The 23,411-nt window shown below is 37.2% G+C and overlaps 1 protein-coding gene across 1 annotated transcript in view; it reads right to left on the bottom strand.

Moving 5' to 3' along the window:
- The window catches only part of LOC116097616 (ATP-dependent translocase ABCB1), a 180,388-nt gene that overhangs the window by 22,778 nt on the left and 134,199 nt on the right, over window positions 1-23,411 (bottom strand). Inside the window, exons 9-19 of the mRNA XM_031380285.1 lie at window positions 22,837-23,073; window positions 15,003-15,127; window positions 10,642-10,813; window positions 7,234-7,347; window positions 6,955-7,065; window positions 6,655-6,780; window positions 6,361-6,564; window positions 5,968-6,138; window positions 3,294-3,455; window positions 1,787-1,963; window positions 943-1,089 (exon numbers count right to left, since the gene is read on the bottom strand). Coding sequence (XP_031236145.1) covers window positions 943-1,089; window positions 1,787-1,963; window positions 3,294-3,455; window positions 5,968-6,138; window positions 6,361-6,564; window positions 6,655-6,780; window positions 6,955-7,065; window positions 7,234-7,347; window positions 10,642-10,813; window positions 15,003-15,127; window positions 22,837-23,073 — 1,746 coding nt within the window. The remainder of the gene's footprint in view (window positions 1-942; window positions 1,090-1,786; window positions 1,964-3,293; window positions 3,456-5,967; window positions 6,139-6,360; window positions 6,565-6,654; window positions 6,781-6,954; window positions 7,066-7,233; window positions 7,348-10,641; window positions 10,814-15,002; window positions 15,128-22,836; window positions 23,074-23,411) is intronic.

The following is a 23,411-nucleotide window of genomic DNA, read 5'->3' as shown; positions in this document are numbered from 1 at the left end:
AACTAGTACCCTCAGAGCTCCCAGGGACTAAACCACCAACCAAAGAGTACACATGATGGGACTAATGGTTCCAGCAGTATATGTAGCAGAGGATGGCCTAGTCGGTTATCAGTGGGAGGAGAGGCCCTTGGACCTGTGAAGGTTCTATGCCCCAGTGTAGGGGAATGCCAAGGCCAGTAAGCAGGAGGAGGTGGGGTGGTGAGCAGGGGGAGGGGGAGGGATCAGGGGTTTGTTTTAGTTTTTGTTTTTTTCTTTTCTTTTCTTTTTCTTTTTCTTCTTTTTTTTCTTTTTCTTGGAGGGGAACCTGGGAAAGGAGATATTGTAAATAAAGGGTAAGGGGTATGCCCAGTAATGCTGTACTTGTCTAGAACTTGTGAGAACATGGGTTCAGTTCTGTAGCATGAAAAGAAACAAAAACTCCTCGTGTCTGTCACAGTGATGGAAAGCTAACCAGTACAGAGCTGCTTCCTTCTGTTTGAGTCTTAGGGATGGAGAGGGTCTGTGGGTCTGCTCATGGGCTGGCTGGCCAGTGCATATGTTACACAGAAGATCATTTTAAACCCAGGCTGGCAAACATAAAAGAATCCCTGTGCAGGTCAATTATGTAACAGCTCATAACTTTGGCTCAGAGCTCACTGTTCGCCAGTATGAAAGACTGTTTTCTAGTTCTACTGACTATGTCAGTGAGTGGGTGCCCAGGGCCCTAGGATAAAAACCATTAGGGACCTAGATAGAAACTAATTCTAGAGATATTTACAAAATTGTCCTTCTTATAAACCAAACTTCAATGATATTTTCAACAAAGCTTGTTTCATGTGAATGGAAATAGTTACATTACACACACACACACACACATGCACACATACACACAAACTTAAGATAGCTCATTCATTTTCTAGTCAAGACTCACAAGTAAATGTAAGAATGGATGTCATCACTTACCCCTACAACTTTTGAAAATATTACGGCGAATGCTGGTTGCAAGCCTCCATTTATTATGGCACAAAATATACCAACCACAAAATAAGGCCATTCAGTTGAATTCAACTTCAGGATCCGCCAAAAGGAAACTGGAGGAACATCTTCATCCTAGAAAACATATGTGTCTCAACAAGACAGGTTTCTTTCGTTTTTTTGTTTGTTTGTTTTGTTTTGTTTTCATCATTGATTTTACTGTGCAGAGTCCTTCCACAGGCACAAACTTTTCTTGTGTTCTTGAGGCAAGTTCTCATTTATTTCAGACTAGCTTCAAACAAATTGTGTCTTGAATGTCTAATCTATCTGCTTTCACCATCCAAGTGGTGGGTTTACAAGAGGGCTACAAATTTTTTAATTAAATATTTATCCAATTTTCATTTCTTATTGGTTGATAGATTATTGGCTTCAAATATGATGATGATACATTGATAATACCTCTTAGTTTTTAAGAAATGATAATTCTACAAATATTTAGTTCTTACCATTAATTTTTGCCATGTTAATTCTTCAACAGATGACAAGAATATTGACCAATAAGCATAATCACAATAATATTAACACTTAAAAACCTACTATAGCATCTTGATATTCTAAGTTCTATTTCTAAACATCTTTGTACTAATTCTTATTCTTAAACTTAAACTGACTATAGAACATCACCATTTTGTTTTCCAGAACACTCTGGAGAACAAGAAAAAAGGATTATAGAAAATACATCATAGTTCCCATTCCTTCTTAGCCAAGGCACATTCAGGTAGGAGAGGCTTACAGGAGGATGAAGAACATAGTATTACATGTTTGTCCATACCAAGGCCTCTTTGGTACTAAGCTTCCTGTCTTGGTCATGTGGTCCACGGATGCTTTTACGAGTTGATCTTCTTCTTATTAGACTGGATCCCAAATCTTTTGAAGACATGTCTAAATTATCAATTTCATCCTTAGATTCACAAGCTTCATTTCCTAATTCAATTTCATTTCCCACTGTCTAAAATAAATAAGAAATATAAATAGTTTAAGATCAAATAATGGAAATTAAACATTGAAAATAAATATCAAGAAAAATATTGAATTACTTACATCAAAGAAAGGGGTGAAATTAAAACTATTCCTTCTTGAGTTATATATTGGGAGAAAAAAAACCCTAAATATTAAGGATTCTTTGTGAACACGGTGAATACAATACCCCTTCTGTATATCTTCTCTAGTCATCTCTTTCTAAGGAGTATGTGGCTCAATCAACTTTGCTTTTGAAACAGTGTGTGAATAGCAAATCACAAGCAATTGAAATGTATTAGATTTTTAATGAAATGTGATTATTTTATTTGGTTTTTTTGTACTAAGCCTTCAGAATTTGTTGTGTATTTTCATTGTTCAATGTTCATTATCATGTGTAGCTCATAACTATTATGACAGGTCACTTAAATTTTTTCTACTTTTCCTCAATTATTCTTCTTTGGTTGTTTTCTTCTCAAAAAAAAAAAAAAAGGAAGAAAGAAAGGAAGGGAGGGAGGGAGAAAGGGAGGGAAGAAGGAAGGAAGGAAAGAGAAAGAGAGGCACTGGTCCTGAATAGTGCTACATAAAAATAGTTAAGTGATCTGTCCAGAAAGGAAGCTGAAACATAATCATAATTCCCTTCATGTTTTAGGACTACTAGAACAAGAGGTCTTCAAGGCTATGCTTGGGCCTCTAAGTGGTAGGAAAAAATTTAGACAGAATGAATACAATTCAAGGAGAGCTAAATATCACTGGTCCTAAAGAGAAGCTTCCCTTTAAAGTCTAAAGAGGAGCTTAATTATGAATGAAAATAAGAGAAAAATATGGAGAGAGAGAGAGAGAGAGAGAGAGAGAGAGAGAGAGAGAACAGTGAGAGCTAGCACTAGGATCCATGAGCCATGGGATGGAAGGGAGGGCAGCCTTCAAAGCACCTCTGTAGCAGTCCCCTGAGGAGTCTTGTACCAATCCAAAACACAAAGAAAAGGGTTGAATTTTCATAACCTTTTAGAAGTGCCAAGAAGTTTCATATCACATGATTTAGTCCAGCACAGTATATGTGATAAGTACCATAAAATGAGATTCATCAAGTCACAGTACAGGGCTTATAAACTGTCTGACCTAGAGAGGACAGTGTGACATAAGTCAAGCTATGAGATCAGACCTGAAGGTGCAGGTTCACATTCTGAAAAAAAAAAAAAATCCCTAAAGACTCTTTTACATTTCAAGATTATCCAATCAGTTAATACTTATCTATAGATTAAATGTAGTGACAGCTTATCACTATAAAGATAAATTAGGACACTTCTAGAGTTCCACTGTACCTGTGTCATGACAAGTTTGAAGTAAATGCCCTTCTCTCTCATGAGCTCATCATGATTCCCTTGCTCCACAATGACACCACCATCAAAACCAGCAATGACATCTGCATTACGTACTGTAGACAAGCGGTGAGCTATCACAATGGTGGTCCGGCCTTCTCTAGCCTGGAGAGAGAGAAACTTGGCTTTTGATACATGGATAATTATAGCAAAAACTCAGTCAATTTATTTTTGCTGAATAAAACTGCTTTGAATATTGTGAAAACCATCAATTAAAATATTATCTGGCTTTAATAAAGGTATAATGAATTCATAATAATGGAAAATAGTTTTTACTGCAATCAATACAAGAACAAACATGTTCATATATTATATAATTTATGCCCCTAAGGATTTTACTTAATACCCTATAGTAAGCCTTAAATTCTAGTAATAATCTAATTTATCAAAAACCCTAGGGCTGAGGCATTCACCAGAAAAAAACAAATCTATACAAGACGTTGTACTGGTATATATTAACTAGAGATTTGCTAAGAATTACAAGATTAACCTCCTGGGTAATCAAGACACAAATATGAAAGAGCTGAGCTTAGACTTCAGTATTCCACTAGCGTGAATGAAATGCAGGACTTCATTCAGTCTTCGAAGCTGTGTAAGGTTGAGTTTATTAATATGTAAAGCAGAGACACAGTAACCACTTCTTAGAAGAGCTGTCACGGCTAAATAACAAAGGGCTTAGTACTAACTTTAAATAAATGCCCAACAAATGTTCAATAAATGGCTTCTAGTTACAAGAATTATGGATAAAATTGAAGAGCTATGTAAACATTTTCACACGTCCAGTCTCATCTTTAACTTAATATGAAATAGAGGCAGATAACTAGATCTTGTTGAAATTTCTTTAACCTTTATAACTTGCCCAATGCTTATGATTGTTCCCACTCTGTAGTTCTGCAGTAATAAGCAATAAAACTATACACACATACATATATAAACACACTTATACATATACACACATACCCATATATATACACACACATACATATGAACACAATACACTCACATACACACACACACACACACACACACACACACACACACACACACATCACATGAGCAGGCTATAGATACCAGGGTTAAGGAACAGAAATGGAGAAGCAAAAGTAGAAAATCCTAAGAAAAGAAGAATATGTGTTAGAAAAATTAGATAGTAGTAACTAGAAACAGAGAATAATAATGGATTAAATCTTTGGACAGTTTCAAGAAAAGTGAAGGAAACGTGATATTTCCACTTAAAATTTATACTATAAAGTATTCTTAAATAGAACCATTTATAATTGGTTCTATCTGTAATTTCCTGTAAATTTATCTGTTAATTGTATTCTATATTCTACTATTTAACTATGTTCTACTGCGGAACAGTAGACACAGGGATAGTGTGAGCTCACAGACAAGCTAAGTAATAATGGAAAGCATGGTCACAATTCTGTCTGCTTCCATTTTAAATTCACAGAATGCTTGGTACCCTGTGTCCCCTCTATTAAGCTCATTGTCAGGGTGCTTAAAGGAATAGAAATTGCTGCATCATTAGAAGGGGTGAGCCGGAGAAAATAGGACCTCACCTTTGCTATCTCCTGGGACAGCTCAACTTTAAAGAACCTTTGCTAACAAAGTCTACATACTCCTTCCTGCCTTCACAAAGCTGGTCATTATATGCTGAAGAGCATAGAGCTAGATTCTGATCCTAATCATGAGGGCGTCCTAACAAGAATCACAGGAAGGTCAAACTCTGGTCATAACCAATGGCATTTCATGGACTCAGAGGTCTCCAGTATCAACATTCTATATACCCTTTCTTCGAGAAAAAGGCTTTTCAATTCCATACTCTTCAAGTGGTATCAAGCAAATTCTAGGTATATTTTCTTTTTGTTGACAATGCTATAAACTCTCAAAGCCATATTAAAAGGGTTATTTCTCTTTCAATTCTATAGTCATCAGGTGGCATTGAGTGACTTCTATTTATATTTTCCTTTCGTTAACAATACTACCAACTCTCAAAAACAGATTAATGGGGTTATTTCTCTGTATTTTCATGATCACAATGAAGAGTAATTTTCACTTGAGTCTCCATTTTTCATTTTTAATTAAAAGATATTTACATGACTCTTGATGAAAATATATTCATTGCAATTCAGAAGAAGAAGAAGATGATGAAGAGGAAGTAATAATAATAATTAACAACAACAACATCTGGCTGGAGAGATGGCCTAGTAGTTAAGATTGATTTTGACTCTTGCAGAGAAGTTCAGTTCCCAGCACCCACATTTGGTGGCTCATAACTGACACTGACTCTAGCCTAGCTTCAGGAGATCTAATATCCTCTTCTGATATCTGCACATACATGCAAACATACACATGCACACAAAAAAGATAAATATATTTTTTTAAATAGAAGAAACAAATTGAACATGCAAAAAAAAAAAAAAAAAAAAAAAAAAAAAAAAAAAAAAAAAAGAAAAGAAAAGAAAAGAAAAGATGATGGAAGTCTGGTGCTTTTCCTTAGTAACAAGTAATAGAAACTATCAAATTTTTCTAAGACCAAGATTAAAAAGAATAAATGTTAAGAAGAATGTTATTTTGCTTTTAAATTACATATTAGGAAGTAGGGCTCACAGACCTTATCCAGAGCGGCCTGCACCACAGCTTCACTTTCTGTATCCAGGGCCGAGGTGGCCTCATCCAGCAGGAGGATCTTGGGGTTGCGGACCAGGGCCCGGGCAATGGCGATTCTCTGTTTCTGTCCCCCACTCAGCTGCGCCCCTCTTTCACCAACCAGGGTGTCAAATTTCTATAATTAGAACAAATAAATCAAAAAACAGGAAAAATATAGCAAAAAAAAAAAAAAATCTACCACCATTTGACAGGGCATGGGCTGTAAAATCCGAGGTAATTGGATTTCCCAGCTAAGGCATTCTTTTGTACCTCACAGAAGGCTCCTGGGTTCACATGAACCGCATTAACCAGAACTCTAGTCTCTGAGCCTGGGGTGACAGAGGTCAGGACAACTCACGTGGGGCAGTTTCATGATGAAGTCATAGGCATTGGCTTCCTTGACAGCTTTCTCAATCTCCTCCATGGTGACATCTTCTCGGCCATAGCGAATGTTCTCAGCGATCGTGGTGGCAAACAGCACAGGTTCCTGACTCACCACTCCAATGATTTCCCGCAGATACCTCACGTTGATAGACCTGATGTCCTGTCCATCGATACTGACCTGGAACAAGACGTGTGGTTTCCACACTTTAGAATCACAGACCCAGAATGGTGGGCAGTGTTCACTGGTGCTGGCTGCATGCCCACTCACCATGCCCTCAACGGGGTCGTAGAACCTCTGCAGCAGCTGGACAGTTGTGCTTTTCCCACAGCCACTGTTGCCAACCAGGGCCACCGTCTGTCCACTCTTCACCTTCAGGTTGAGGCCCTTCAAGATCTACCAAGACACGTGAGAAGATAACGTCAGGTCAGGTCCCAGGACAGATGGATGTAGTTCTACGTGTGAGCATCTCAATTCAATAGCATGCTTGATTTTACATACAATCCTTTCTCTATAACCTTTTAGAAACTATTGGGAAATTTTCACCTAACAGAAATATTGTCATCATACCTGAACTTCTTTTCGAGATGGGTAACTGAAGTGAATATTTTTGAATTCCAGATTTCCTTGTATATTGTCTGGTTTGTGTCCACTCTTTGAGAAGCTGTCTATACTGGGCTTCTGTACAAATAAAAATTATAGATGATCACTAAGTAACAGTAACTTTATACAGCAAAGTATAAGTAACTGCTTTTACAGCAACTTTGTGATGAGCTAGATAACATGATAATGAAACGATCTCACTGGAAAATCCTTTACTAGATGGATTAATGGGTGAGTCAGACTCACATTATCAATTATTTTGAAGACTTCATAAGCTGCTCCTCTTGCATTGGCGAAGGCTTCGATATTTGGAGATGCCTGTCCAACACTGAATGCTCCAATTAATACAGAAAAAAAGACCTGAGCAAGGTAAAGAAAAAGTACTGTGTTATTTAATCTTTTCCACAGCTCTCTCACATTTTCTCTTTCTTCCAATAAAATTAGTTTCATTTTTAAATGTCAAGGCAACCTAAGAATACAGCAGGTTAAAAAAATCTTAAAATTTCACAATTTTAGATTTCAAATATATCACTACAACATGTAAAGTGAAGTAACTTAGATTATTTAGCTTAATGTAACCATTCTACCTTGTACAGATGTATCAAAACATCACACTATAGTCCTTAAAGAAAATGCATGTTTTCAACTAAAAAATATAAAAATCAAAATGTGAAAATATTTAAAATCTTTCAGTAATTTCACTTAGGCTACAATACAGAACTAATCTTATTTTTTAAATGAAGCTGTGGCAGACAAGCTTTATATGAGTATTATAATAGAACATTTTTTATTTCTTCAATAAATAATAATTTTTGGTTAGATCACAAAGAAAGGAAACAAACTCTAGCAAGCAAGTCAGAAGACTAAGGTTCAAATCCTGCATTAGTATTAATCAGCTATACATCTGTAGGATATTCTTCCAGAATACTGTCTTTCATTTCAAGTGAAAAAATATGTAAGACTCTATTTGTTAGTAAATACTTGAGTTTACATACTTCTGCTAGAAGTTGATAATATCACCATACATTAATTTCTAATCATTCAGGAAACACGGTGCTTAATAATTTGCATGGAAGGGGCTTATAGCTAAATGAGTCTGTATCCATTATTCCTTAGTCTGCAGAGCTGGGCTTATAGCTAAGTGAGTCTGTATCCATTACTCACTACTCTGCAGAGCTGGGCTTATAGCTAAGTGAGTCTGTATCCACTACTCACTAGTCTGCAGAGCTGGGCTTATAGCTAAGTGAGTCTGTATCCATTACTCCTTAGTCTGCAGAGCTGGGCCCAGGATTCCTGGCACAGATTTGGCAGAAGATTTGAAGAGTGTTGATGGCTCAAACCTTTCGTTAGCATTCAGTTAGAATCCTAACCTGTTGGGTCTGCTATCAAATCATGCAGTCTCCATGCTAAATGCTTCTAGATTGTGAAGCAGCTTTAGTCTCCATGAATACTCCATCAAAACTACTCATTCCTAGGGCTAGGACTATAACTAATGATACAAACAAGTGCTAGGCAGTCTCCAGTAAAAATAAAATCCGCTTCACTATATCAGAATTGAGCAAATCTCATTTCTACTTAGTCTTATTCAGATTCAGTATCAAAACAAAACAGAAAAAAACAAAACAACTTCTCTGTAAATCTGTCCCTATCTAAATAGCCTCACATGTACTGGGAAAAGCACAGCTCAAATAACAGTAACAACAACAAAAAATGAAGAGTAATTTTGAAATTCATATTACAAATCTGAATCCTAACAAGGGGGACTATTTTAAGGAATTAAAAAAATTGTGGTCTGTTGTTAACTCTGTTTCTATGTTGTTAACCTAAGAAAAAGAAACAGAAAAGACCTTCTAACAAGATGCATATCTAGCTTGGTTGCAAATAATTCTAGTACCTTAAAATAAAATGTCATGTGTAAAGTCTTTTTGCACATACATAAATTCTAAAATATAGAAAATATTTATGATGATTAATTCTGATTGTCAAGTCAACAGGATCTAGAATCGTCTCTAGGACTCTACCCACTGAAGGCTCCAATACATGTGAAAGGAGAAAGCCTGAACAGAAAATGCTAAACAGTTCCCTGCCCAAAACTAGCCTAGGGAAGTATTTCTCTAGGACTAGCCTGAGAGGTATGCGAAGGTCAGTGCAACTGTGGTCCAAGGATGTGGACTACACTTTGAACTGACAATAGAACATGATAGCATCACCCACGTGACTTTACAGGCATGAGAGATGCAATAGTGGTTGAGGGGGTGTGGAGGCTCATGACAAGGTTTCAGAAAGGCACTGAGACAAAGTAGTGTGGAACAAGTTTGGATTCCTAGCAAGGAGGCCCTAAAAGATGTGTGAAGCTTTCAGGTGAAGCCTAACTTGCAATGGAGGCTTCAAGATATTAAAGGTGCCAGGACTGTTAGACAGAGATAGCCCAAGACAGAGAATATGTATATTATAGAGAACCAAGCTGGAAGGACGGGACTACCCAAGTCCTTTGTAGTCAAGATGTTTCCAACAGGAGTCCCAGATGCCTTAACAAGGAATGTAGGGTTTGTTATTTTCTCTGTTTGGTCTCATTCATGTAATCTTTCCTTGTGCTGTCTTCTCCTTGGAATATGAATGTTTATTCCATGACACTATACACAGAATATGAAACTCAAAATTGATGTTACAGGAGCTCAATTAAAAGAATGCCCGAGTCTCAGAAGAAACTACTATATTTTTACTTTTGGACAGACACAGTTGGAACTAAGAAAGAGTTTTGAGACTATTGGACTGGATGCTTTTTGTATTATGAGATGGCCATAAGCCCATAAAGACAAGAGAGGAAGTGGTTATGATTTAAAAGTGATATGTTTGTGTTATCAAGTAGAATTGTGAAGGTTAATATTGTCAATTTGATGGCATTTAGAATTCAATAAAATCCGAGGGATTTAAATTCAACATTATATTCTTCCAATTGTGTTGTGAAAAATAAACTAGAAAATAAAAGTGAATTCTTGATCTTAGAGCATAAGCTATTGGTGTTCTGTGCCTATTGGTGTTCTTTCCCCTGTGCCCATGTGATCAAGGCTCTTCCCCACTTTCTCTTCTATTAGTTTCAATGTATCTGGTTTTATGTGGAGGTCCTTGATCCACTTGGACTTGAGCTTTGTACAAGGAGATAGGAATGGATTGATTTGAATTCTTCTACATGCTAACCAAGGGGAAACTGCGAAAGGGGATATCATTTGAAATGTAAATAAAGTATTTAATAAAAAAAGAAAAAGGGGAAAAAATAGAAAATGAAAGTGAAAAATTTAGTATCAAGTTTGATACAAAGAAATAATCCTAACAAATGAAAATCCATGCTACAGAAGTTGGTAATGTTAATATTTAGGCTACATCAGGAGTTATGAAACCAAATGCTATATTGCTATATAAGGGATCTGAAACTCCTGATGGAAATGATGGTAATGTTAATGTTTAGTCTACAGTAGAAATTGCACAACAGATTGATAAGAAAACCAAAATTGAAACACTAATTTTTTCAACTCTTTAATCTAATAATGGATTTTCTAGTATTTAAGACCTACTCAAAGAATATTTTTTCAATGTCACTCAACTCCATTAGAAGTTTTAATTATCCATTTCTTTTTTGATGTGTGTTTAACTTACAGTGAGCACTTGTCCAATAGAGTATTCTTTTGAGATGACCAAGGAGGTCCCATACCAGAATGCCAGAGCGTATGATGCATAGATAAGCAGAAAAGCCGCACCCATGGAGATGTTGGCTGTGATGGCTTTCTTTATCCCCAGTCTCTTAGCTTCTTCCAAATTGATATTGTACCTGGGAGAAAGAAAAATAATAATAATTGAGTAGATTTAGAAGCCTTTTGGAAATGTGTTAGTGTAGCATGATTTTTATTAATCAGTTAGAATGTGCCCAGCCCTGTAGTATACCTATACTTTCTCTATATATTGCCACTACACTATGTTATTCCTAGTTTATCTTTTGCTTGTAGAAATTATTATTGAGGTGTGGAGAGAGTATTTGACTTGTGTGAATCTTCTAAAAGTTCTTTTTGTGTAAGCCTTAGCAGTAGTGAAATCAGTGAGCAGTATTTAGCTGGCTTCTAGAACATATATTACTTCACAGAAAAAAAAGAAAAGATATGAAAAACAATTATTTTTCCATTAAAATATACATCCTTTCTGGTTTTGGTTTTTGGTTTTTGATTTTTGAGTCACAGTTTCTGTGTAGTCCTGGCTGTCCTGAATCTCACTCTGTAGACCAGGCTTGGCTTGAACTCAAAAAGATCCCCCTGCCCCTGCCTCCCGAGTACTAGAATTAAAGGTGTGTGCCACCACTGCCTGGCTTAAAATTTATATTCTTTTAAAATTAATTAATAAAAGAGATTTAATGTTAAAGTATCACGAATACAAGAAGGTCATTTAAATCTCTACACTTGAGGGAAGACAGTTTGCTTCCTACCTTGCCTCCTTCTAGGATTATTGAAAAGACCAGTTACAGAATAACACATATAAAGGCATATTTAAAGCTATGAAATACTATGCATAAGCTATGGAAAATATCTTCTGTAGCTGTTTTAAAAGCATTGAACTATTAAAAATACTTGGCTTAAGAATAGAGTACGCTATCACTATTTATTGGTATCTGCATCTTTTATACTTTGTATGTATTGCCTATGAATCCCTTCTAACGTTTGTCGTGCCATGAGTGCCTGCTGCTGAGTAAAGGGGTGTAACCTGGCAGAATATATCATCTGAAGCCTTATGGCAGCGAAGACTGAGGGAAAGCACCCGCCTCTCAGCCTCGTAACCTATTCACACCTGAGGAGCGGTTAGACAGCCTCATAACCTATTCACACCTGAGGAGCGGTTAGACAGCCTCATAAGCTATTCACACCTGAGGAGTGGTTAGAGCAGTGGTTCTCAACTTCCCTGACTACTCCTAACAGCTTCTCATTTTGCAGTGACACTCCAACCATAAAATTGCTTCATTTCTACTTCATAACTGTAAATCTGCTACTATTATAAATAATAATATAAATATTTGATATGCAGAGTATATGACATACAGCCCCTATGAAAGAGTCCTTTAATACTCCCAAAATGGTCTTACCCCAAAGTTGAGAGCCACAATCTTAACACACTACAAAGAAAAGGAACAACAAACTACAATCCCATACAATGTTGTGTCTCCTGACAGATACTTTTCCCTCTGTGTCTAACAGCTTCACATATATTCTCCAACTGCAATTCAAGTGCTTTTGGCTCCCAGAAAGTAGATGACTAAAGTTAAAGGAGTATATGAATAGCTTTATTTTCATTTGAGAGCTATACAGGAGACCATTCTGCTCAAGAAATAAAGCTAATAGGGACCAGAGTTAAAGAAAAAGGGAGAATTTTGCAAATACAGAAACAAATGAAAATATTAGGGAAATCGGATGGATCATTTTTGAACCTGACTGTTTTTACTATCTTTTTGTTGGCATGGGTTCTTGAGAAAGGGTCTCACTCTAAAGCTAGCCTAGACTTCACCATTATCTTCCCTTTACCTCCCAAGTCCTGGGATTTAGGGTATGTGGCACCATACTTAAACCTTCACACTCTTTATTTAAACTCCACAAGTCGTCATTGTCTTGCTGACAGTGTCTTGCAATTTTTAAACTAAAGGAATATATTTCCACATAGAATTCATAGTTTGAGGTCTTTGAACCATTAAATATGTAATTATATGAATATTATATACTATCAATTTTCTTTGAAATTTTCATTTAATTAGTGGGCACATCAAAAGTTCAAATTTTGTCCAGAGTATTTATTATTTCTTGTCCTGGTGACTACCTTTTTTTCTTTTTAGCTAGTTACCAAGATAAGAATTACATCTACTAAAGACTAAACTCAGAGGGAATGTTATAGTGAGAAAATATGTGTACCCTAAAGACACCAGTATAATCTTTTAGCAAAAAATTATTTTTAAGAAACATGTTTTAATTAAGTGTATGTCTTATGTTAGAAGTTGACCTAAGCTAAATTTAATAACTCACTAAGCATATATTTTACATGATAACATTAAGAAACTTAAAGACTTATTATTCATGCTCTATCATGTCCTTTATTTCAGTTCTTGCTTACCGAGGCTAATGTTGAAACCATTTCACTGATAGTATGGTCTCCTATGCAGCCAGAGGAAACATTTGCAAAGAAAAAATCAACAAGGAAAAAAATCCATTTAGATACCAGATACATATAGATACCAGATAAATGCCGATATCAGACAGATACAGATAAAGGAAGATAAGGGGGAAGAAGAGGAAAGAAACATAAACAATAGTGCATTTACATAGCACTGTTCTGAAAGTCTAGTTTTTAAATGAACATAGCATTGATGTCAAGCCAGATGTATAAAACTATCCACTCATCAGAAGCTCTAATAGAGAAATGTTAAATAAAATAGGAGTGGATAGTTAACAAAATAATGCTTAGAAAATATTAATTTTTATGAAGAGACTTGTTAATTGTGCAGTAGCTATTTATATAATTGTGCAAGAATCAAGTTTGACTAAGCAAATAGAAATCAATAACTACAGAAAAACATTTGTAAGTCACAGATTTGGGAGTGGGAGTATTCTTTGATAGGCTCTTACTACACAAGCTCAGGCTGTCCTAGAACTCTGTCTCTTCCTACTTCAACTCCCCCGATGCTAGGATAATAGGCGCATGGTGCCATACTCAGCAAGAAGGTGCTTTCTAAGCCGAGAGCAAGACTATCCTACTGAGTTAAATGCATTCACAGTTCTGGTTAAATTTCTAGTCCAAGAAAGCTAAACTCCACATGCACCAGCTATTTTAAAGAGAAAGACAAAGACTGATTTTGAAAGAGAATAAGGACTAGACAGGAAACCAAAAGATTAAATGTGGTCTGATAATAAGCTGGGGCTTGTAGGTTAGCTCCGTTGTCACCAAACTTGACAACCTGAGTTTGATCCATGCAACTCTATTGGCAGAAAGAGAGAACCAACCCCTGCCAGTGGTCCTGTGACTACAGTGTACATTCATGTGTATATACATGCACACTCCAACACAATCCAACACACACACACAAACATGCATGTGCACGTCACTATAAATAAGTTGGAAAATGTAATTCATAATTTTCCTAAATCTTGTCAGTTCCCTTCCAGCTGACTCCTGGCATCAGCCTTCCTACTGACTTCTGTGATCTCACCCTGTAAATGCTCTCGTCTATTCACCAGACTGGTCCAGACAGACGCAGATCGGTAACCTGTGGATGGTCACTGCTCAGGTTCAGACCTTCGGGACTCACCCATACCCATGGAATACAATCCCATCTCTTCTCTACAGTCCCACGTCCTGGCTGCATCCCAATCTCTCACCACTGATGTGAGCTCCAGGCCACCTTGGGGACTTTGGTAAACTGCTCTTCCTACCCATCCTATCCCTAGCCCTACATTTGAAGACTTTAGCCTAGATGAAACCTTCTTTAAGAGAATGGATTCTCTGACCACTGTACTTAAAATGTGTCACCTTAGAACACTTGTTTGATCTTTTTGGAGCATTTACAGGTGATAATTTAATGCTCCTCTGAAGTATACCCTTTTGACTCTTTTATAATATTTTGTCTTTAAACCATATATCCTCCAACTGCTTCGCTACATTTTTGCTTCTTTGTAGTTGTCTATGCCCTTTCTCCCCTCTCATATGAATTTATACTTCATGAGAATATGGGCTACATCTGGTGGAATGTCATCCCATCATTGAAGAAGATTTCCTATTGTACTTGTCAATCATGCTTTAAAGTAAAATAGAAAATCTTTCAGATATAAGAAGAATACAAGTGCAAAGGTAATTTTCTAGAATGTTACTAATGCTGTAATATGTATGTATTGGCTTGTTTAAGAAATGAGAAAAATATTATACTTAACACAAACATCCTAAATGGCATGTGGGACATTAGAGTTAATATTTCTACTTGAAAAAGAAATTCAAACCTTTCCAGTTCTTTCTTTTGTCCTCCAAAGGCAATCACAGTTCTGATGGCTGCTAAGACTTCTTCAGCAACTGCTCCAGCTTTTGCATAGGCTTGGAGTTCCTTATCAGTAAATGAAGATAATATCTGTTTTAAAAGGAAAATTCAGATTATTAAAAAAATGACAATTAAAGTACACATATACTGGTTGAGTATTACTACATGTGAAGAATTAAAACCATTCAGTTGCCTTTGGCCATGATATACCTATTAACATATATATCACTATGTAGAATATCTTAAGTTGCTTTTTCTTCAAAATTTTTTTTTGACAATGAAGATATGTAACAAATTAGGCAAACTATAAAATTTCACTCTGAATATTTCTCGGATCCTTATCTAAACAACAATAGGAGTTTTGGGAAATGTTAATATTCAGAAAAGAAAACATATGCCACAATATAATCATAAGACTTATAAAAAATTAGGTTTTATGGCCAAGATATGTGGTATTCCCAGCAACTCTCAATGATGCCCTGGTTCAGAAGTGTTAGTGTGGGAGGCTAGACTATTGCAGAGGTCACAATTTCCTCTTCTGGTGAAACAGTGCATTCACCTACCAGGGACATTTTTGTTCTTGTTGTTGCTTCAACAATACTCTTTATTTGTTTGATTCCTGAACATTGACTAAGAAACCTTCCTAGTCCTCTCAGGCATGTAAGATCTCATTTGTTCTTCTCAATTACAAAGGGTTTTCCTAGCTTATATAGAAGGAAATGGAAACTTCCTGGGTTAAGTAATTAGGTAGTAAGTGGAATATTCAGGACTCAAGTGTGAGCCCATGTGGCTACAGAGCCTGGATTAGCAACCACTGGGAGTGAATCTCTGAAACATGCCAACTATTATGATAGCTGGATCAAGTGGCACAGGAAAAAGACTAAGGTTACCATGTGGACCAGGAATGACAAAGTGGTCAACCACTTTGTGGTGGTGCAAGAATTGTGCACAACCACTTCATAGGATTCTTTCTGGTTTAACAGCATTACATTCTTACAATATGTAATCAGGGTCACTTGTTCTCATTATTTAAGTAAAAGGAATTGATTCCTTCTTGTCATTGAAAGAATCAGTCTTTTTTATTATTATTATTATTTTAAGAGAGCTTATCTGTCTCATTGATGCCTGAGACAAATCCCACTGATCATTCGGACCTTGAAGACTTCTCAAAGCCACCCTCTTAGGGCTGCCCCACACTAGTGACTCTTTTAGAGTTCCAGGTCTGACTTGGGCTGATCAGCACCACCCCTGAGTACACAGGCTTGCAGAATCCAGGGGGCTCCCATGACACGCTTCAGCAGCATTTCTCTTCATTCCCTGTGGAGCTCACAAAGGAGGCAGCCAACAACAGGACTACTAATATAAATTACCTTGAAGTTAAAATGTGCTATTTTAATCTAGTAATCTATTGAAAATATTTCTGAATTCAATAAATCTTTTTTATTTAACCTATGACCTTCCATGATTGTATGCAGACATGAATGTGAAAAAAAATCTGTTTTAAGATTTTTTCCTCATAAAAGATCATGTCTATTAAAACATTTTTCCCCTCTGGGAACCCCATAGAAGGGGAGGCAGAAAGAGTATAAGAGCCAGAAGGCATGGGGGACTCCAGGAGAACAAGACCCTCTAAATCAACTGAGCAATGTTCATATGAACTCAGTGAGTGAGACGGGAGCAGCATGCACAGGGCTGCCATGGGTCTGCATCAGGCCCTTGTGTCTGTATAGACTTCTAGTCTAATGTTTTATGGAGTTCCTGAGTGTATGAACGAGTGGGTCAGTGTTTTCTTTCTGTCTGTCTGTTTTGTCCAATTCCAATGTGTTAGTTTTATATTATTATATTTTATTATTATCTCTTAGAATCCTGTTTGTTTCACAATGACAGTCAGAAAGGATTTGGACAGGAGGGAAGGTGGGGAGGAACTGAGAGGAGTGGAGGAAGGGAAACTGTAATCAGGATATATTGTGTAAGAAAAAAATCTATTTTTCTATAACAGGAAGAAAATGCAAAGAGGAGAAAGAGAAGGAGGAAAAGAGAAAGAAAGATATATTTCTCCTGGATATAATAAGCTAGCCTCAACTAATTTCTGATATAAAGTAATAGAAAGTTAAAAGATGTCTAATACAGGTAATTTTATATTCAAATTAAAATATTCAGAAACAATATTTTAAACTATTATAGTTTTTTTTTTTTTTACCACATTTGAATCCAGTCCTTTGTTTCTTAATGTGGGCTTTTGTTTTATTATTTTCTAAATCTTATGCTCATTTAATGATTTATTTCTTTTGAGATAATTATAGGATCCTATGTCAAATACAATACATTGGCATTACATATGTCCCTATCCAGTGTCCTCCAATAGTTACATTTTAAAAAGCATAGGAATTATATCACAACTAGAAATTTAACATCGATATACTCCAACAAGATTATTCACATTTACCAATTTACAGATGTGTGAATTTACTTCTAGGAAATGTTGTAACCTATATAGGTTAATGTGCCTGTCATCAAAGTCAAGATTCAAAGCCTTCAAGCTGCTTTTATAGACCTATCATCTCTGTCCATAGTCCTTCCCTTCCCTCTCCCCTAACATCTGTAATCTTTGGCATCCATGTTGACATGTTTACATCATTATAAGAATGTTGTATAGGACCAGGCTTGGTGGGACCCCTTAAATCCCAGTACTTCAGAGGCAGAGGCATGTGGGCTACTGAGTTCAAGACCAGTCTGGTCTACAAGAGTTACAGGACACCCAAGAGTACACACAAAATGAAACAAACCAAAACAGCAACAAAATGCCATGTTGTACTTGTAGACAGGAGCCTAGCATGGCTGTCCTTTGAGAGGCTCCACCAGCAGCTGACTGAGACAAGTATGGATACAGCCAACCATTAGACTGAGGTTGGGGACCTCTATAGAAGAGTTAGGGGAAGGACTGAAGGAGCTGAAGGGGATGGCAATTCCATAGGAAGAACAACAGTATTAACTAACCAGGTTAATTAACTAACCCTCAGAGTTCCCAGAGCAATGAACCGAAGACCGTACATGGACTGGTCCATGCAACTCCCTACACCCTGGCCCATATGTAACAGAAGGCTGCCTTATCTAGCCTCAGTGGGAAAAGATGCACCTAATTCTGTAGAGACTTGATGCTCCAGGGAAAGGGGAATACTAGGGGTGGTGAGATGGGGGTAGGTGAGGCGGGGTAAGGGAGTAGGAGATAGGTGATCAGGGAGGCACCCTTTCAGAGGCAAAGGGGAGGGGAACAGGCTGAAGAACTCTGGGAGGGGGAACCAGGAGAGGGGGCAAAATTTGGAATTTAAATAAACGAAATAATTTAGTTAAAAAAAAGAAAGAAAGAAAAGAATGTCATGCAAATGCAATCAAATAGTATGTTGCTCTTAGGGCTAGGCATTAATTCACTTGGCATAGTTCTCTGGAAACCTATATAGCTTACTACATGAATCAGCATCACTTTGTTGGGTGGTACTACTGTACAGTAGGCATGTACTATTTATCTAATTCATCTGATGAAGGAGATATGGGCTTTTTCCAGGTAGGGTTAATATGAAGTTGCTGCAAACTAGAATGTGTAGGTTTTAATGTCAGCATCCTTTCCTTTCCTTGTGGATAAACACTCAGGAGTGTGGTTGCTAGGTCAAACCATAACTGCATGCTTGGTTTTATAAGAAACAGTGAGGAGTTGAGGGAAAGTCCATGCTTAAGAGCATGTAATACTCTTTCACCACTCTTTCAGAGGAGATATCCCCAGCACCCATGTCAGGCAGCTCACACTACCTGTAACTCCAGCTTCTGGGGCTTTTACACATTTTTCAGGCCTTGGTACCAGACATACAAATTATGTATTTATACTGTGGTGGTGTGAATGAAAATGGCCCCGACCCTAGGGAGTGGCACTGTTAGGACATGTGGCCTTGCTGGAGGAGGTGTGGTCCTGTTGGAAGAAGTGTATCACTGGGGTGAGCTTTGAGGTTCAAATGCTCAAGCCCGTCCCAATGTCTGTCCTCCTTCTGCCTTCCAATTCTGATGCAGAACTCTCAGCTCCTTCTCTGGCTTTATGTCTGCCTACATGTCACCATGCTTCCTGCCATGACAATAGTGAACTAAACTTCTGAACCTATAAGCCAGGCCCAATTCAATGTTTGCCTTTAAAAGAGTTGCTGTGGCCATGGAGTCTGTTCATAGCTGTAGAGTATTAACTAAGACATACACATATGCAGATAAAGCACTTACACACATAAGATTGTTTTTAAAGCTTTAAGCAATGTCAAGATTATCTTTCAAAGTTGCCATGCACCAGTTATCTTTGAGTGATCCAGTTTCTCTATATTCCTCTAACATCTGGCGTTTCACATTTTTTGTTTCAACCAGCATCAGTTTCTACAGGTTTAACAAGATCTGCAAAAAATACAGTCGATCTGGTACTCTGTGGCCTTTCTACTCAGTTGTCACATAGACTAAGTCACCAACCAAAGAATACACATGGAGGGACCCATGGCTCAGCTGCACATGTAGCAGGAGTTTGCTTTGTAGAACATCAATGGGAGGAGAGACCCTTAGCTCTGTGAAGGCTCAATGCCCCAGTGTAGGGGAATGCCAGTGTAGCGGAGGTAGGAGTGGGGAAGACAGTTGGGATAGGGGGTTTTGGAGGGGACACTAGGAAAGGGGATAACATTTGAAATGTAAATAAATAATATAACCAATAAAAAATTAAAGGAAAAAAAAGAAAATCATGTTTTCTAGCATCATTAACTGCTTTCGGGAAATTCACTGTTTTCTTTTTCTTCTTACCAATCTATATGCCTTTTGATTTTTCTTGTCTTATGGCAGCAGCTAGAGTTCCAGTGTTTTGATGAAAATGAAGTTAGAAATGTTTTACTTGTATACTGGTAGGGGAAGATTCCTTCCACCATTCAGTAGCTATTGGGGATATCTGGATGGCACTTCAGAACTGCAGTGGCAATCTTCTATTCTTATCTTCTGACAGGCAACATCTGTGAGTTCTGCATGTTGTCAAATGTTTGTTCTGTCAGATGACATGACTTTATTTTCTTGAGTATAAAGTAGGGTAGATTACACAGATCTTCAAGTCCCGAGACATTTTTACATAGCTGAACTAAATCTTACTTGGCCATAATTTATAATTCTTTTTTTATATTACTGGATTTAGCTTGCTATCAGTCATATACCCCAATATGGGATTTCCCCCCACTTTCCTGTCTTACCACAAAAAACTCCCTTATGTGTTTAGCCTTTAGTGCTTTAGATAGAATGTGTCCTGACATGGACTTCTTTGACTTTTTTCCTACTTGGTGTCAGATTAACTTCGTGCATCTGATTGTTGTGTTTATCAGCCAGTGGTTCTTTGATTCATCTGAAAGCTCTATACTTTTTCTGTTCTTTTGAGACTCAGGACAATGGTGTGAACCTTCTATTATTGCCACACATGACGCTGAGGCCCTCCTCATTTTTTTGTCTTTCAGATTCACTGATCCTGAATATTCTATATTCTACTGTATAATTTCCATTTGAATAGACTGAAAGAACCCATTCAGCATAGTTCTTCTTACTGTTATGTCTCTCAGTTGTCCGTTGTTGTTTCTTTTCTTTTTAATAATTTCCTATTATCTGCTACGTTTTTGCTATTGTCTCAGGGGATTTTATAAATGAGTGAAGCATTTTTATGGTAGTTATTAAAAAATTATAATCTGATCATTTCAATATCTTATTTTTGTGTGTGGACCAGTATGTGGGGGTGTTTTGTGGCATTTCCTGTTTCTGGGAATGATGGGCCTTTCTATCACATTTGGGACATTTTGCCTATAATATTAGGGAATCAAGACACATATAATTTTAATATAGCCAAAATGCATGATTAAGAGATATACATAAATTATATAAAAAGATTATCAAAGAGCAGAGATTAAAATAAAATCCAGTGGCTATCTTTATTAAATAAATAGTATCAGAAGCAATATAAGATTAGCTATTAAAAAATTAAGTACTAGTCTGTTTTTCCAACTTAGAGTAGATAATCAGTAGTTTTACATTAAGTTCTGTTGTGAAGAATTTCCACCTAAGCTGTTCAATGTTCTACTAAACAGAAAAATCAACTAAGAAGAAGGAGTGTTGCCAGCTTTCAGCTAGCTGATAACAACCAGGAACACCATTCCCACCGTGTTTCCCTGGGTAACAAATTAACAGTGCTCAGGACTTCAGTTATTCTGCCTGCTAAGTGAGCGGACATCTACTGCTTCGCAGGCATCTAGTGGACATAGCAGATGCTCAGTCAACGAGAGTTACTGTTTGCAATAACAAAACAACATCCATCAGACACGCGAAAGTTCCAAAAGCTTCTCACCATTACAGTGTGACTTCTCCTGTGTTAGGCAGGTGTCATTTGCTTGGACTTTGACTTCTTATATCTTACATGTAATCTCACAAAATCTATATTCTGGGACAATCTTTCCACAATATAGGTACACTTGCATTAAGCGATCTTATAAAATGAATTGCATGCTGACCCAGACATGGAAAATGATTTGTAAAATTGTTAGAGGCATGTGCATGGTGTGAAGAAGAACTTCTGTACTTCATGACTGAATAACATGACTAGAAGTTATAAGTTTACATGTGTCCATGGCTAGACAGTAATTCCTTGTTATTTTTACTGCAATGGATTTAAATAAATATAATCATTCACATATGTATGTATGTGTATATGTATGCATGTATATACGTATGTAGTATGTGTGTGTTATGTATGCATATACAGAGAACCATTTGCAACTATAACAAAATGGTAAAATCAATTTATAGAACGAACATCATCTAAACACATACGAAATATTAAAACTGAAAACTGAATGAGACATTTGGTGTTCACTGAATTTGAATCTCTACTTTCTGTAAAGAAATTGGCACTGTCATATATTAGTGATTGTGATGGTTTAAATGAGACTGACACTCATGAGCTCATACATTTGAATACTTGGTTCCCAGTTGGAGAGACTGTTTTGGGAAGGATTAGGAGGGGTGGCCTTGGAAGAGGTGTGTCATTGGGGTGGGTTTTGAGGATTAAACAGCCCATGGCATTTCCAGTTAGCTCTCCCTGCCCCCACTGCTCTGCCTTGTGCTTACAGATAAAGATACAGCTCTCAGCTACTGTGCCAATGATGCACCTGCCTGCTTGACTGCAGCCATGTGCTCTACCATGATGGGAATGGACTTAACCCTGTGAACTTGTAAGCCAGCCCCAACTCTTCCCTATATGAGCTCCTTTGGTCATTGTATCTCTTCACAACAATAGAAATGTCACTAAGACAGGTATTTACAGATCTTATGGGTTTAGCATATCTCTTCCCATGAAGGCAAAGGATGAATTTAAGATTTTTCTTTTTCTTTTTTCATCTCTTTTTACAAATCATCACCAGGCAGTGGTGGCGCACGCCTTTAATCTCAGCACTTGGGAGGCAGAGGCAGGAGCATTTCTGAGTTCGAGACCAGCCTGCTCTATAGTGTGAGCTCCAGGATAGCCAGGGCTATATAGAGAAACCCTGTCTCGAAAAAAAACCAACAAAAACAAATAGTCACATGGCTAAGGACAGCATAAAATACCATGGGGCTAGCTCAGCTGACATTTTATCCTCAGCTGATATTTTAACAAAAAGTGTGAAATTGTGTATAAAATTCACAGAGGGTTATTGTGGTTAAAAGACTTTCCAATGGGTATGGGAAATAGTTTAAAATCAGGACTCACAGGCTTCACCTACCTTTGCCCAAATACCAGCTGACAGTCCAAGAACAGGGCTGATGGCCAAAATCACAAGGGTTAGCTTCCAGCCACGAGTAAATCCTATTATAAAACCACCAAAAAAGGTTGCCATTGCCTGAAAGAACATTCCAATTTTGTCACCAATTCCTTCATTAATTTTGGAGACATCACTAAAAGAAAAAAAAGATTGTGTCACATGTAATGTCAGAATTGCAAATATACATTTTTTTCCCTCCTGAGCCTAGTTTTGTTTTGTCAAGAAAGAGTATATTAATTTGTACCTAGTTTCTTTGGTATGCCTGATCCTTTGGGAAAGTGGGGTTTGGGGAAGGCTATCAGTAGGAGACTTGTTATCAACAATGTTCTGTGGTCCATGTGGCCTCAGAATATAAACAGGAGATGTGAAAGACTATTCACTGTGAAATTTCAAACTCCTCAGAGATTTCTGCTGTGAGCACATGGCACTGTCCTCTGTGAAGACAATCTTTGAGTTGACCATGTCTTCCATGAAGCAGAGGATTACAGACAGGAGCCCCTTCCTTCTTTCCACTGTTGTCCAAGGGTGCCATGGAG

The sequence above is a fragment of the Mastomys coucha genome, unplaced genomic scaffold, assembly GCF_008632895.1.
Source record: "Mastomys coucha isolate ucsf_1 unplaced genomic scaffold, UCSF_Mcou_1 pScaffold19, whole genome shotgun sequence".
NCBI classification, from domain to species: domain Eukaryota; kingdom Metazoa; phylum Chordata; class Mammalia; order Rodentia; family Muridae; genus Mastomys; species Mastomys coucha.
This window is presented reverse-complemented; position numbering and strand designations above follow the sequence as displayed.